We start from the raw sequence: 17510 nt of genomic DNA on the forward strand, positions 1-17510 counted from the left end.
AAACACACTTGTGTGTGCATGTGTGCCCAAAATCCCAAGAAGAGCGTGGAGAAAAGGGGATTGCAGTGTGATCATCCCCTCTATGGGTGCATTCTCAGTTTATTTCTCTCACTATCTCTCTCTTCAGCTAGTGCAGGCACCCTATTGCAAAGTCTTCTTTAAAAAGCGAACCATATGAAACGTTTAGCAAAGTAGGTTTTTTTGTTTTTGTTTTTTGCTAAGGGCACGTGTGCTCACCAGAGAGAGAAGGACAATGAGAAATCATCCCCCAGGGGGGATGGCTACACCACAGTCTCTTCTCTTCCATTCTCCTCTCAGAATTTTGGGCATGCACTTACACACTCCCAGCGTTATTTTCAAGCCCCAGGGTAAGGGACTTGAACCATGCAATTTGCCTTGTGGGATTCAGTCGCTTTAACCTCTGTACCACCTGCTGGCTCAAATTCAGCAAAGTAATTTTTTTGTAAGAATTATTTTATTTAACTTTATTTATTTACTTACTTATATTTTAATTTGACCAGTGAGGGACAGAGCAAAAGAGAGGGAAAGTGAGAAAGCAAGCTGCCAGGTCCAGGACTTAAATTGTGGTTGACCATGTCACTGTCCAGTGCCCTTAACCACCATGCCACCTGTCAGCCCCCTAACAACGTAGTTTTTGGTTTTTTTTTTGTTTTCTTTTTTTTGGAGAGGTTTTCGCTATAGGGCGCGTGCGCTCGCCAGACAGACAGAGAGAGACATAGAGACAGAAAGCGAGAAATCACCCCCCAGGGGGGATGGTCATGCCACAATCCCTTCTCCATTCTCCTCTCGGGATCTTGGGCACGCACGCACACGCACCCGGTGTGAGTTTTAAGCCACCAGGTCCGGGACGCAAACCGCGGTCGACTACGTGGGAGTCCAGCGACATAGCCATTACGCTTTGCTGGTTCCCCCAGCAAAGTAGTTTTTATGGACTATCTTTTGTCATTCCAACTTGCCATCAAAATGATAGTCATTGTGATGCGACTTTACCTGTACATTCAGGAATGCAGAGATTTTGTATCTTTATGTTAATTTGTGTTTCCTTCTTGGCACCAACACTAAGAAGTATAAAACCTCAAAAACTACTTGTGATGATACTGCTTAATTTCATAGTAAAAAGAATGTTGTAGAACAGCTGACATTTAATAGAATGTGTCTTCATTTTCATTATATTCTTCTATGTAAATTTATCACATTTCATTTGATAGATATTTATATGAGCGAATTGATGGACGAGTCAGAGGGAATCTTCGACAAGCTGCTATTGATCGATTCAGTAAACCTGATTCAGATCGATTTGTTTTTCTCTTGTGTACCCGAGCTGGTGGGTTGGGCATCAACTTAACTGCAGCTGATACATGTATAATTTTTGATTCTGATTGGAATCCTCAAAATGACCTTCAGGTAAATTCTCTCAGTAAAAAGGATTTTTTTTTTTTCAATTGTGTAACTGTTTTTGGTCATCTAAATCTCTGTTTTTATCTAGGCAAACTAAGATGTATGTTTCCCTAAGAAATATCTGTACCAAATAAAATAGGGGAAATAACTTTAATTTAATGATAGTAAAATAAATTATTTTTTGTACTGTCTTACTAATAAAAAGTTATATCTAATTGAGTACAGTATTGTTACAATTTAAAGTAGACTATATAAATTTGAGAGACCTAAACTCTAAGACTAATTTATTTGTAATAAAATAAATGTTTCATAATTTTAATTCCTTAAAAGTAAGTACTTATCCTAATTTCATCCTCTAATCATCATATAATATACAAAGAATTGAGATGTAATATAGTATGCTTTTTTAGAAAATACTATAGAAAATCAAGACATATGTATGTTATGATTACATTAGGACTTCTAGTACAACTAAGTGACTTCTGTGATTGAATGTATAAAAGAAATTGAAATTAAATATATTTTAAAAAGTACAAGAGAAATTATTTTATTGTTGATGATAGTTTTAATTGTACTGTAATTCGTATTATTACTTTTAATAGCTATAAAACCAAACATAATACATTGTTATTGAGAATTTACCTGGCTTAATAAATGATAATATTTTAAAATACTCATTTGTGTAACTGTACGTTACCTAGTTCAAAATATCAAAGCCTTGAGACCAGATGGTGGTGCATCAGTAAAATGCAACACTCTGCAAGGCAGTCCTATCTGGGATAGTTCCTGGTTCAAGTCTAAAGATCTTCTTGAGTACATTGGGGATGCACTTCTATGATCTGAGGCTGACTGAAGTCCAGAGGTAGATGACAGCATCAAGGCCCTGGTTGGAGGTTCATTCTCTCTTGCTGTTTGTCACTCATGGAATAAACTTTTGAAAAATGTATCAAAGCCTTATCCAAAATTTAAACCAGGAATCAATATTTTTTGTAGAAGACCAATTAATAAAGATTTTTTTAGGCTTTGTGGGCAACAAAAGGTCTCTGCCACACATTTTTAATTCATTTTCCACAATCCTTTAAAAATGTGAAAAAGCCATTCTTAGTTGGCAGTCCAAATATGGTCCACAGGATATAGTTTGTCAATCCCTAGGTTAAACCTAAATCATAATTACTAACCTTTGGAATGCATATATACATTGGGTCATTGGAAAAGTCATAATGCATTTTTACACAGAAAAACATAAAAAAGTACAATATGGTTTTTCAGACAACCCAGTACTTTAAACTGCACATAGCACATGTGATATTCAAAATCTAATGTCAAATTAAATAATAAAGTCACAATTTATAGTTTGAGGAGAAACTGCAGAAAAAGTACTAAATCCCTTAATTTTTTCTTCTCATGTGGTTTTTTCCTATTTACTGCTAATGTAGGTCTTGTTTTTACTAATTAAAAAAACTGGCCACTTATATTTTCCCTAAACCTAGAGCAAAGTTGCTTATTTATAATTCTGGGCTCCAAACAGCACAACGTAAATATGGTAAAAATACAGGTGCCACCAGGACCTAGCATCAGTGCCACCTATAAATTGTAAAGCCTCAATTTATGATTTAATCTCTAAAGATAATAGGAAGGAGATGAATAATTTAGAAAAAAGACTAAATATAATAGAAACTTTGGGGTCATATTTATTATACTAAGTTTAAATTTAGTAGGAACTGAAGATAAAATATGAATTTTATTTAACCTCTGTTGTCTCCACTTTTAATATGTGCATATAACTGGTAACTTCTTCCATTTATGTAAAATTTAGATTTCTACAGTTATTCACCTTAGGATCATTTTTCTCCTCGAAATTAACCAAGGAATAAAATATATTGAAAAGATTGTTGTTAATAGAGTAGAAAAAGATTTGGAAATTTAGGTTTGGTTTTGAAGTCTTTAATGCTTGAGTGGCCATCATCTTTAAAATATCTGTTTATAGACTGTATTTTGTGTCTAAACTTATACTGATTACACCTCCATTAAACCACAGTAACCCTTCATGTATTTATATTCTCAAAATGGAAGCTTAAATTTTTAACTTATTGCTGACTGTAGGATCATTTCTTATTCTAAATTCTAAAACCTTAACTTCTAGAAAAAGGTTATAGTTAATAGCAAGAGTTTCTAACAAATAAACTTTTTAAAAATGTATCAAAGCCTTACCCAAAATTAATAGAATAAACCAGGGTTCAACTCTTTCTGTAGAAGACTAGTTAGCAAATATTTTAGATTTCATGGGCAACATATGGTCGCTGCCACATTCTTCTTTTTTCTGTCTCTTCTGCACTTTTCATACAAGTTTTCTTATTTGCAATTTACTTCTTTGTACATTTTCCTCCATCTTTCATCTGCCTCTCTATTTCCAACCCAGAAGTCTTCTTATTTATTTTATGTACTGTTATAGTCCATCTATGTAGCTTATCATTAAATGCTCTTTGTGGGAAAAATTGAATCTATAACTTTTCATTGTTTTTTGTTGTTGTTTGCTTGCTTGTTTTTAATAGGCCCAAGCTCGTTGCCACAGAATTGGTCAGAACAAAGCAGTTAAAGTCTACAGACTGGTAACTCGTAACTCATATGAAAGAGAGATGTTTGACCGAGCCAGTCTGAAACTGGGCCTGGATAAGGCTGTGTTACAGAGCATGAGTGGAAGAGAAAATAATGTTGGTGGTGTATGTATATTCTTTTTCACTTGAGATTTTTGCATTATTTTTGTTGCCATTTATTTTATCTCAGGTAGTGTATCATTTAATTTTGGTTCATACCGATAAGTATATACAAGAAGGCATTTTCAGAATAGAGCTATGTTTAGCTAATACTTTTGAATCCTGTTCTATCTGTATCACTCCAGAGCTTGAACATTTTTAAGAGTGTGGGGACCAGCAGTTGGCATAATCGCTATGTTGCTGGACTCCCATGTAGTCTACTGCAGTTCAAGTACCGGACCTGGTGGCTTAAATTCATGCTGGGCGCATGTGCATGTGGGCCCAAGATCTTGAAAGGAGAATGGTGGAGAAGGGATTGCGGTGTAGCCATCCCCCCTGGGGGGTGATTTCTCGCTTTCTGTCTCTCTGCCTCTCTTTCTGGCGAGCGCACACGCCCTATAACAATAACCTCTCCAAAAAAAATTTTTAAGAGTGTGTTTTCAAGATAGAAATCTTCACTTTGTGAAATTTTCTGTATTATTTATAGAAACAGTTATTAAAGTTTTCTATTAGTGTTAAACTACTGGCATTGGCTTTTTCTTGTTATAAATTAAGGTATTTGACCATTTTTCCTCTCAAGATTCTAATACCTTGTGTTTGTATCAGTAATAGAATTCTGGTACTAAGAACCTTGAGAGTTACCTAGCCCTTGGATTTTGCTTTAACTAAAGCAGTTTTAGGCATGTGGATAGTTCTTATTTCAAAGCTAATAAAGCAGAGTCAACAGCTTTGGTTTAATTCAGTGAGTTTTCTCTTATTGCATCCCAAATTCAAAAGCAGTTTAAATATGACTTCTTATATTCTTTGACATTCTTTACAGAATACTTTCTTATTTTATGAACTTTAAGAAAACTCTTAACCAAAATTATTTTCTTGTTAGATCCAACAGCTTTCCAAAAAGGAGATAGAAGACCTGCTTCGAAGAGGTGCTTATGGAGCCATTATGGAAGAAGAAGATGAAGGGTCTAAGTTCTGTGAAGAGGATATCGATCAGATTTTACTACGTCGTACAAAAACTATTACAATTGAATCAGAAGGACGTGGGTCAACATTTGCCAAGGTAACAGTTGGTGCTATTTTATAATTATTGTAACAATGTTCACATCTCACTGATGATAAAAAATTGACTGTCACTTATTCTAAATATTTAGACCTACTGACTTACCACCAAAGTAGTAGGTAACATATTTTTTCTTAATTTTTCTGATTGAGTACAAAATTTCATATGTACTCTTCTTATCCCAGTGAAATGGAGTAAGTATAATAACTAGAAGTAGTTCTAACTATTAATTAGAGCATAACATTTGAAATAAAATTTTAGAATCTTAACAACATTTATACCAAAGGCAAAACAAATATGTAAGTAATAATGTAGGCAGTTAAATTATCTTATAGTAATTAAAGAGCTTAAAGGAAAGAAATTTCAAATATGTAAATCAAATTCGAGGGGATAAAATGAAATTTGTATCTTCAGAGGAAGCATTAATAATTTTCCTATATCCTATTAGGAAAAAATATATTTAATGCCTTTATAATTCCTTTATAGGGGGAGAGGGTAGAAACAGAGATATAGTAAAGCTATGTCATCCATTCATCTGAAGAGTTTTTTATTACAGTTTTCTGTCTCACCTGCACTGTTCATACAAGTTTTCTTGTTTGCGTATTAATCCTTTCTCCATTTTCCTTCATTCACCTGTCTGCTTCCAACTCAGAAGTCTTTGTTTATTTTTTTAAATTATTTTATTTACTTATTATTATTATTCAATTTGACCAGAGACAGAGGGAGAATGAGAAGGCAAGCCACCAGGTCTGGGACTTGAACACAGTCGGCCATGTGGGAGTCCAGCACCTTAACCACCACGCCACCTGCCAAAAAAAGTCCCGCCCCTTAACCACCACGCCACCTGCCAGCCCCTATTTTTATATTTCTTTAAGAATCATTTATTTTGGGCTGGCAGGTGGCGCGGTGGTTAAAGGCAGTGGATTCCCGCATGTCCAACCGCGGTTTGAGTCCTGGACCTGGCAGCTTGTTTGCTTGCTTTCTCTTTCTGGTAAAATTAACAAAAAAAAAAAAAAAAAACGAAGAAGAAGAAGAAACAAAAACAAATGGAATTAAATAAATAAATAAATAATTCTGTTTTTAAAAAGGCTATTTAAACGTGACTTCTTGTGTTCTTACACATTCTTTAAGGAATGCTTTCTCATCTTATGAACTTTAAGAAAACTTTTTTAAAAAGAGTTATTTGTTTAATTTTATTTATTATTATTTTTTAATTTGCAATAGGGTTTGTGCCCTCACAAGAGAGAAAAGATGGGGCAGGGAGTACTGAGAAAGCAAGCCTCCAGGTCTGGGACTTGAACCACAGTCAGTCATGCAGAATTCCAGCACCTTAACCACTGTACCACCTGCTGACCCCATATTTGTTTATTTTTATTGTGAGTCTTATAACAGAGAATGCAGGCACCATAACAAGAAGAACAGTATCAGTCTTCAGATGAAAACATTTATTGTCATTTATTCTACAAACTAATGAATTCTTTTGTTTGTTTGTTTGTTTGTTTGTTTTTTTGCTATAGGGTGTGTGCACTCGCCAGACAGAGACATAAAGCAAGAAATCACCCCCCGGGGGGATGGCCACACTGCAATCCCTTCTCCTCCATTTTCCTCTCAGGATCTTGGGCACGCACGCAAACGCTCCCGGCGTGAGTTTTAAGCCACCGAGTCCGGGATGCAAACTTCGGTCGACTATGTGGGAGTCCAGCAACATAGCCATTATGCTAACTGCCGGTCCCAACAAACTAATGAATTCTTATGTCGTATATTTTGCTAAATGCTTAGAATACTAAAATGAAAGGATAATAGTTGCTGGGGAAAAAAATTAAGTAAAAAATTATTATTTCTGTGTAAAGTGGGAGAACAGAGAATAAGAAAAGCCTTCGCAAAAAAAATAACATTTAAGCCGAGTCTTGAAGGAATTATGTATTTCATTGTGTTGCAAGGAGAAAGTATAAACAATCAAATGAATCATGTTGTTAAACTGTAAAGAAGGTTTCAGGAATATAGTATAGCTATGTATGGATGTATGGGATGAATAAGAAAGGGGTGAAACTGAAAAAGTTAAGAAAGTTGAACCGGGAACCAGCAGTTAGTGTAATGGCTATGTCGCTGGACTCCCACGTAGTCGACCGCGGTTCGTGTCCCGAACCCAGTGGCTTAAAACTCACGCTGGGCGCGTGTGCGTGCGTGCCCAAGATCCCGAGAGGAGAATGGAGGAGAAGGGATTGCGGCGTGACCATCCCCCCTGGGGGGTGATTTCTCGCTTTCTGTCTCTATGTCTCTCTCTGTCTGTCTGGCGAGCGCACGCGCCCTACAGTGAAAATCTCTCCAAAAAAAAAAAAGAAAGTTGAACCCAAATTGTATGTCCATTTGAGGAATTCAAATTTGATTTTGAAGTAGTTAGAAAACTTTTAAAGCAATTTAGTTCAGGAATTAACCTCCAGTATTAGTATAAAGAACAAGTTGCAAAGCAGAAAGACTGGAGACAGGGAAATTACTTAAGAGGTTCATGTAGGAAAATAATTTTGTGTGAACTAGGGTAGTGGAGACCTATTTGAATCAGTCAGAACAGATGATCAGTTAGACATTTGTAGAGGGCCAGCAGGTGGCATGGAGGTTGAGGCAGTTTGATTTCATGTGACTGAGTGCGTGGTTCTAGGTGGACCTGGTGACTTGAAAACCACACTGGGCACGCATTCATGCATGCCCAAAATCCCAAGAGGAGAGTGGAGGAGTAGGGATTACATCCTGACCATACCCCCCAGGGGTGATTTCTCACTTTCTCATTCTCTCTGTCCCTCTCATGCCCTATAACAAAAGAAAAGAACCCTAAAAAAAATGTTTTTATAGAATGAAAGGTCAAAAACAACTCAGAGATTTGACTAAAGTGCAGAATGCAAGAGAAGGAAGTTCCTATGGGGAAAAGAAAATATTGAAGCTATTGTATGTGTAACATTTACATGTGGAGATGTCCAGGAGAGTTGCCTAAGAAACATATAGATTTGGGAGTTAATAGAATAAATAAAAAGATGGTGGTATTGTGGAAATGAAAGGGATATTGCAGAAGTTAAAATACAAAGTTAAAAACTAAAACTATTAATAGTTATGATTGGGTAGATGTGCCCTAGTTTCTTTTTTCTTTTTTCTTTTTTTTAAATAATATAGGCATATTCAAAGCCCTTAATGACCACATGTGATTCTGTGCTACCTCATTTAAAATGTTAATGGTAATCATGGGAAGTCAGAACACTATGGTTTTAACTTGGAATTATAAGCAGAATGACCTTAAACAATTAACTTCTCTTAGTCTTAGTCCCTAAAGAGAAATGTTCACATATTGAAATGTTCACTTCGTAAGCTAAATAATGTGATTGAATGTATAAGAAAAAATTTTTTAAATAAATAAAAGGAAAAAAAAGGAAGATCACAGAGCCAACCCTGTAGCCTAGCAGCTAAGGGAGCCAGATCCCACATGGCCAGCTACCATTTGAATCGAAACCTGGAAGCTTGAAAAACATACCAGGCATGGTGTACACATGCCCCAAATCCTGACAGAATAGAAAAATGAAGGAGAATAGATTGCACCATGAATGTACCTCATGGGTTATGCTTTCTCCTCCTTTGTCTCTCTGGTGAGCATACAAGCACTCTGATCATTTAAATTAAAAAAAAAAAAAAAAAAAAAAAACTAATATATTGTTTTACATAATGTTCAAGGGACTTTAAAAAGTTTGTAGGGGGCCAGCAGGTGGCCTAGAGATTAAGGTGACTGGATTCCACACGGCCAGCTGCAGGGTTCAAGTCCTGGACCCAGCTTGAAAAACAAGCCAGGTGTGTGAGTGCATGCCCCAAATCCCAAGAGAAATGAAGAAGGGATTGTGGTGTGGCCATCCCCCCTGGGGGGTGATTCTCGCTTTCTGTCTCTCTGTCTCTCTGGAAATGAGAATGTTTATACTTCATGGCAATCTCAGAGCTTTTTTGATATATCTCTGCATGGAGGCTTCAACCATTCCCAACTTCATGTTTTATGTTAGATGCTCCCCACTCCAAACTGCAGCTTTCAAAACTTTGTGTGTATATACGTGGAGGGATGAAAGGGTCTTTAAAAGTCACTCTTTGAGAGTTGAGTCCAGTCTCTCTCCCCTGCTGCAAAACCTGGCTGCAGTGGTCCTTACACCCATCCCAAAGGCTTCCTTTGAATAAAATTTTTGTTTCCATCTTTTTTATTAAGAATTATTTATTCAATCATTTATTTATTGTTATTTATTTATTTAATTTGATGAGAGAAACTGAGAAAGAGAAAGGGAATGTGAGAAAGCAAGCCACCAGATCTGGGACTCGAACTGAGTCAGCCATGTGGGAGTCCAACATCTTAACTACCATGCTACCTTCTGGTCCCTCCTTTCCATGCATCTCTTTGTCTTCAATGAGATAAGCAACAGAAACCTACTTTGTTGTTGTTGTTGTTGTTTCTTCTAAAGAGATTTTTACTATAGGGCATGTGCACTTGCTGGAAAGACAGAGAGGCAGAAAGTGAGAAATTACACATTACACATCTGCTGGTCCCCAGAATCCTACTTGAATTAGCTGACATGAGAAAAGCAATTATGATTTATATCAAAGTTTCTACATTGACAACTAGGAGGCACAGTTTGGTCTCAAGCGGGATTAAAATCTGGAATTTGATTTTAATGAACTCATGCAGTTGCATGTCAGTCTCCACACCGTTCTTTCTGGGACTGCAGACTCTCATCATTGACTTTCTTTGTGTATGAACATCATTCTTACTCTGGAAAATAGGCTTTGTCAGTTTGCTTTTGTCCACAGCAGAAGATAGGCTTATTCTGTTTCAGGGATAAAAAGGGTGACCAGTCTTTCCAAATATGGAGCCCCTTCTCACGCAAATACTTTATCTGGGGCCTGTGAATTTGGAATTGTTTTTTAAAATGGCATGCTATGGGACCAGCAGATGACATAATGGTTACATTGCTGGACTCCCATGTAGTCAACCTCAGTTTGAGTCCCGGACCCATGGCTTAAAACTCATGCTGGGTATGTGTGTGTGCGTGCCCAAGATCCCAAGAGGAGAAGAGATTGTGATGTGGCCATCTGCCAGGAGGTAATTTCTTTGTTTCTGTCTCTCTGTCTCTGTCTCACCAGTGAGCACATGTTCCCTTTAGCAAAAAATCTCTCTCTCAAAAAAAAAAAAAAAAAAAGGCATGCTCATTTCCACTAACCTTTCATTGAATTGCACTGTTTCTTCAACTATAAATGTAGGCAACAAACCACAGTAGAACTTGCAGGGCCTCAAACTTTGTCACTGTGATCGACATGATGTGCTACTCGGTCCTCTTTCCGAAAAGAGGATTAACTTCCACCTTCTGAGAAACTGTCGGCAGAATGCCCTGAGCTCTCAGCCCTGGACGGTCTGCTTCCAGGGGCTGACTATGTTCAGTGATTGATCCATGCTGGGATGTACAAATGCTAGCCCTCTCCTCTGACTCACGACAATGCTGAAGGGTCCCCTTATTTTCAGACTTCCTGTGAGGTCCGCAGGGACTTCCATTCAGACGGCATCATTGCGCAATGGCATCCTACTCTGCTCAATTGCATCTTGCCTTCTGCTTCCTCTTGCCTTTCCTGGTGTTGATGCCAAAAGTACTTCCTAATTAACTCTCCAAATGCCAGTTTAGATTCTGCTTTTTGGAGAACCTGAACTGAACGGTCACTAATACAAGGGATCAATATTCTCATATCACTTCACAATAAGATATCTTGAAATATATGTGCTCACCCTTACTTCAGCATTTCATTAGTTATCAGGCTGTTGGAGCTTGTTACTTGATACATCAATAAAAAGAAAAACACACAATTTGCTGTATAAAAACTTTTTAAAAATATTTAAACTAGTTCAGTTAATTGGCTTTATTTTGTCATCCATGCATTTTATTTATGCATCTTAAAATATTCTGAGAAGGAGTCTATAGGCTTCACAACTGCCAAAGAACCCCTGGGAACTCTCTTGGGAGATCCTGTTCTTTCATGGGGCTTCAAACACCACCCTTGTGCTAAAGCAACCATCATTTTCATCTGCAGCTCAGACTTTACACTTCTCCATTGCTCCATAGCCACTCAGAGAAACCTCAGCAACAGCCTCTTAAGTGTTCTTTTTCCACCGTCATTCCTCACTCCCATCTATTCCCCACACAGACATCAGGATAATTTAAAAAAATATATAGCACAAATATTTCTGGAATGAATACTAAAATAATAGTCAATATTCCCCAGAACCAGCAGTTAGTGTAATGGCTATGTTGCTGGACTCCCACATAGTCAACAGTGGTTTGAGTCCTGGACCCGGTGGCTTAAACTCATGCTGGGCGCATGTGCATGCATGCCCAAGATCCCGAGAGGAGAATGAAGGAGAAGGGATTGTGGCGTGACCATCCCCCCTGGGGGGTGATTTCTCACTTTCTATCTCTCTGTCTCTCTCTGTCTGTCTGGCGAGCGCACACGCCCTATAGCAAAAACCTCTCAAAAAAAAAATAGTCAACATTCCCCAAATGTTAACCATGACCCAGACTTTCTGCTATTATTGCATTTAATTTCTCTCCCTCTCTCTCTCTCTCTCTCTCTCTCTTTTTTTTTTTTTTTTTAAGGTCAAAAACAACTCAGAGATTTGACTAAAGTGCAGAATGCAAGAGAAGGAAGTTCCTATGGGGAAAAGAAAATATTGAAGCTATTGTATGTGTAACATTTACATGTGGAGATGTCCAGGAGAGTTGCCTAAGAAACATATAGATTTGGGAGTTAATAGAATAAATAAAAAGATGGTGGTATTGTGGAAATGAAAGGGATATTGCAGAAGTTAAAATACAAAGTTAAAAACTAAAACTATTAATAGTTATGATTGGGTAGATGTGCCCTAGTTTCTTTTTTCTTTTTTCTTTTTTTTAAATAATATAGGCATATTCAAAGCCCTTAATGACCACATGTGATTCTGTGCTACCTCATTTAAAATGTTAATGGTAATCATGGGAAGTCAGAACACTATGGTTTTAACTTGGAATTATAAGCAGAATGACCTTAAACAATTAACTTCTCTTAGTCTTAGTCCCTAAAGAGAAATGTTCACATATTGAAATGTTCACTTCGTAAGCTAAATAATGTGATTGAATGTATAAGAAAAAATTTTTTAAATAAATAAAAGGAAAAAAAAGGAAGATCACAGAGCCAACCCTGTAGCCTAGCAGCTAAGGGAGCCAGATCCCACATGGCCAGCTACCATTTGAATCGAAACCTGGAAGCTTGAAAAACATACCAGGCATGGTGTACACATGCCCCAAATCCTGACAGAATAGAAAAATGAAGGAGAATAGATTGCACCATGAATGTACCTCATGGGTTATGCTTTCTCCTCCTTTGTCTCTCTGGTGAGCATACAAGCACTCTGATCATTTAAATTAAAAAAAAAAAAAAAAAAAAAAAAGCTCATAGTCATGTTTGGCTTTTTTATTATTATTTTAAATTTGCTATAGGGCACAGGTGTTCACTGGAGAGAGGGGGCAAGAAAGCACCCCCAAGGAGGAATGGGCCACACTGTAATCTCTACTCTTCCATTCTCCTCTCCGGATTTTGGACATGCACACATATATGCCTGGCATGTTTTTGAAACTGATCCAGGATTCATACTGTGCAATTGGCCATGTGGGATGCAACTGCCTTAAACTCCATGCCACCAACTGGCCCTTTGCCCTCTTCTACATAGTCCATGTAACTGTTTTTTTCCTTAGGTGATGTGGGCATGTGCTAATCATAGTCAGCTATGCTCTAAGAATAAAAAAAATACTTAAGCATTTAAATATCTATTTTAGAACTTCAGACGAGGGTATTAACTATTGCATTTCAAAAGAAAACTCATTGGGACCAGCAGTTAGCGTAATGGCTATGTCACTGGACTCCCATGTAGTCGACTGTGGTTCGAGTCCCAGACCTGGTGGCTTAAACTCACGCCAGGCGTGTGTGCATGCGTGCGTGCCCAAGATCCCGAGAGGAGAATGGAGGAGAAGGGATTTCAGAGTGACCATCCTCCCTGGGGGGTGATTGCTCTCTTTCTGCCTCTCTGTCTTTCTGGCAAGCGCACAAGCCCTATTGCAAAAAACTCTCAAAAAAAAACAAAGAAAAAAGAAAAAGAAAAAGCTCATTGAAGAAGTAGTGCAATAGCTGAGGGGAGTCTGAAGAGTTTGCTACAGTTGTTTTATAATATGTTCATTTCTCAAGTAATTTGTTCCTTTCCAAAGTTATGTAGGAATGACACTTGCTAATGGGTATTTTGCATTGTAGAATATTGCACCACCATATAGTGGCACCATAGATGTTGAGTTGTTAATATTCTACACTTTTCCTTAAAATTTCCAGACTTCAAGTAGTAAAATATTTGCAATCTGTGTTTCTTTGCATTATCAAGTAATTTTTGATAAGGAGTCATATATGTGGAGCAGGATATTTATAAGACTAGTTAGGTGTAGTACATGCCCATCAAATAGAACTCATTATTGGTAACTTCATTTATAACTGGTTACATCACATAGACCTTGTTTTGAGAGATTTTCATAAGGGCAGTCAGGTAGGTCCCAGATATAGAAAAGTTTCTAGTCTAATATTTTCCTTTAATCAATCTTTCTTTCTTTCTTTCTTTCTTTCTTTCTTTCTTCCATGAGTTTGTTTTTCTTCTGTGAGACACAGAGAGAGACAGAGAGATAGGCATCCCTAACAGGGTCTTCAACCCATGATCCACCCTAGTGTCAGCCAGCTCCAGATTATGGGCAAGCATGCACTAGGCATATTTAGGAAGGGTACTATGGATCTGGAACTTGCCCACATGTGTAAGCCTGATTTTTAAAAATGTAGTAATAAACAAAAAATTTGAATTATTTGATTTACAAACAGCCTGAATGCTTCAGGTGAATTGCTTATTTGTAAGGCTCTTCTGTCGTACCTATTGTCTTGCTGCTGCTTTCTGTTGTAGGATGACAGATTTCACCATTTAAAAGTCATCACTTGGAAATACTAAAAGGATTAAATGACTGAAGGAATACATTTTAAGAAAAATAACTTCGAAGGGCCAGAAGGCAGTGTAGTGATTAAGGCTCTAGACTCTCACCTGGTAAACCACAGCTTGAGTCCCAGACCCAGTAGCTCATGCCCGGCATGCATGCATGTTTGCCCAAAATCCCAGGAAGAGAGTGGAGCAGAAGGGATTGCGGCATGAGCATCCCTTCTGGGGTGATTTCTCACTTTCCCTCTTACTGCCTTTGTCTCTTCAGTAAGTGTACATGCCTTATGACAAAAACCTTTAAAAAAAGGAAAATAACTTTGAGAGAACTAGGACTTAACATTTGAAAGTAAACCTGTACACGATGACATTTTCCACAATGGGCATTTCATTTCTGTAAACGTTAATCCATTGTCACAATCCTTGAGAATCATGTATCGTCTTGAAAATAGATTACGTGTCAATTAGCAATGGTGTCTTGAATCTTTTAGAAGTTTTTAACTTAAAAAAATTATTATTTTTTTGATAATAAATTTATGAAAGCTATATCATGAAGTGTAGGTTCTTCCTAGCAAATTATTTCAGTTATCAACAGTTCTGGTAGCAAAATAAAAATTATCCACTTTAATTAGAATTTTTCTTTTCTGTGAGTAAGCAGTCAGAAAGTAATATTATTTAAAAATCTGAGTACTTCCCTTCAGTAACTTTTCATATTTGATAGCTTTTTCTGTGAAATGTTCTCTGACTTGCATAAAGCAAATACTTATTTACTAGATTGATTAAATCTCAAGAGGCACATATTAGCAAAACTGTAGTACAGAATTAACTCTCTGGCATAGTAGTTAAGGCATTAGACTCTCACATGGCCTACCACAGTTTGAGTCCTGGACCCGGCAGCTTGAAATTCACACCAGGCATGTGTGCATGTGTGCCCAAAATCCTAAGAGGCAAATGAAGGAGAAAAGATTGTGGTGTGGCCATCCCCCTGGGGGGGTGAATTTATGAATTAATAGAATGAAGTCCCCTCATAGTTAAGGAATTACTTGAGTATAATTAGATGTCTCTCTTTCTCTCATAATCATAGTTTGATGAATTGTCATATATTTACTTTTAAACATATGATGGTAGCTATCTTGATCTTGTTCTGCTAAACTATTGGGTCATCGGTAAAGTCATGACTTATTTTTCTGTTTTTCAATGAAAAGATGCATCATGACTTTCCCAACGACTCAGTAGTTAGCCTTTGATCTATCAAGTTAGATATGTATTTTTATAGTACATACTTTACCATTAAGAGGTATCTCATTATATTATTTTCTGTTGCCACTGTTACAAATTAACACAAATTTAGTGACTTGAAACAGCACAGATTCATTCTCTTACAGTTTTAGGTGTCAGAAGTCAAAGATGCATCTTACAGGATTAAAATCAAGGTGTTAGCAGGGCTGGTTCATTCTGGAAGCTCTTGGGGAAAATCCATTTCTTAACACTTCCACTTTTTTTTTTTTGAGAGGTCTTTGCTATAGGGCGCATGCGCTTGCCAGACAGACAGAGAGAGACAGAGAGACAGAAAGCGAGAAATCACCCCCCAGGGGGAATAGCCACGCCGCAATCCCTTCTCCATTCTCCTCTCGGGATCTTGGGCACACACACACACGCCTGGTGTGAGTTTTAAGCCACCAGGTCTGGGACGCGAACCGCGGTCAACTACATGGGAGTCCAGCGACATAGCCATTACACTAACTGCGGGTCCCTTAACTCTTCTGCTTCTTGAGGCTAATATTCCTTGGCTTATAGCCATAGTATTCCAGTCTCTACTTCAGGTCTATCGTGTCCTTTTCCTCCTCTGTAGTTAAATTTTCTTCTGTCTCCCTCTTATAAGGATACTTCTAATTACATTTAGGGTTCACTTAGATAATACACTCTAATCTCTCCATTCCAAGATTTTAAACTTAATCACATCTGCTAAGTTTCTTTCGCTGTATAAAGGCAGTAGTATATTAGGATATCATTGGGGCTCAGTATTCAACCTAACACACTCATCTTGTCAAAGAAATAAAAAATGACTATTACTCCCACATGGCTGACTGCAGTTCAAGTCCTGGACCCAGTAGCTTGAAATTCACGTTGGGCATGTGTGCATGTGTGCCCAAAATCCTGAGAGGAGAATGGAGGAGAAGGGATTGCAGTATGGCGATCCCCCCACCGGAGCTGATTTCTCGTTTTCTCCCTCTCTCTCTCTCGTCCTGTGTCTCTAGTGAGTATACATGCCTTATAGCAAAAATCTCTCTCTAAAAAAAGAACAGAGTTTTAAAAATAAAGAATAATTTTTTAAAAAATTTATATTGTACAGCATATTCTTTAGGAGACGTAACTGTCTGATAATGTGATGGAAATGAAATATGAGTATACCAGAAAATGAACTGTATATTGCAAACAGGTTTTTAATTTTCAACTATCTGATTTTTTAATGTTCATGTGTTTTTAGAAAGCATAATTTTGTCCTGTGTAGTTTCCCCACCAAAAAGAAGATTTTCTTATCTAAAATTGAAGAATTAACCAACAGAATAACTGTTTATAATTTACCTCTGCTTCTTAACTTCTGTCTGTGTTGGCATTAATTAAGCATTTGCTTTAATCGTGTGTTGTGCTATGTTTCAGACCGTTGGATTTGAAACACCCTTCAAATAGTTTTGGATGTGCCGAATTCAAATTCTACCCATATAAATGAAAAGAGATGATGTTTTATGTATATTTTGTTAAATTTTTCCTCTAAGCTTCATAACATTTTGAAAAACTTCCATTATGTATTTCAGGCGAGTTTTGTGGCATCTGGAAACCGGACAGATATTTCCCTAGATGATCCTAACTTCTGGCAAAAATGGGCTAAAAAGGCAGAAATAGATATAGATGCCATCAGTGGCAGAGTAAGTATTTCTTAAAAAAAAAAACTCTTTTGTGACACTTTAGCAATATTATTGTGATATTTTTAAATATTCAATTATGTAGTTACTGAAATAAATTGCTGCATACATAAATTGAAGTGGGTGAGGTATGATTACCAAGCGCTGCTTCAGTATTTACTATTGCTAATATCTGTCTTGTCTATAATACAGGGAAAGCTTGATTTTTGGATATAATTTACATTCTTAAAATTATTTTAAGTTTTTAAAAACGTTTTGAATTTTGGGTTACTTTTATTCTGCTCTTTAACTTTTTTCTTTTT

The 17510-nt window shown here is 37.0% G+C and overlaps 1 protein-coding gene across 1 annotated transcript in view; it reads left to right on the forward strand.

Moving 5' to 3' along the window:
- The window catches only part of CHD9 (chromodomain helicase DNA binding protein 9), a 352905-nt gene that overhangs the window by 252771 nt on the left and 82624 nt on the right, over positions 1-17510 (forward strand). Inside the window, 4 exon segments of the mRNA XM_014587776.2 lie at positions 1230-1425; positions 3972-4139; positions 5053-5232; positions 17101-17211. Of these exon segments, the coding sequence (XP_014443262.1) occupies positions 1230-1425; positions 3972-4139; positions 5053-5232; positions 17101-17211 (655 nt within the window).

Source organism: Tupaia chinensis, unplaced genomic scaffold (assembly GCF_000334495.1).
Source record: "Tupaia chinensis unplaced genomic scaffold, TupChi_1.0 Scaffold000235_1, whole genome shotgun sequence".
In the NCBI taxonomy this organism is placed as follows: Eukaryota; Metazoa; Chordata; class Mammalia; order Scandentia; family Tupaiidae; genus Tupaia; species Tupaia belangeri.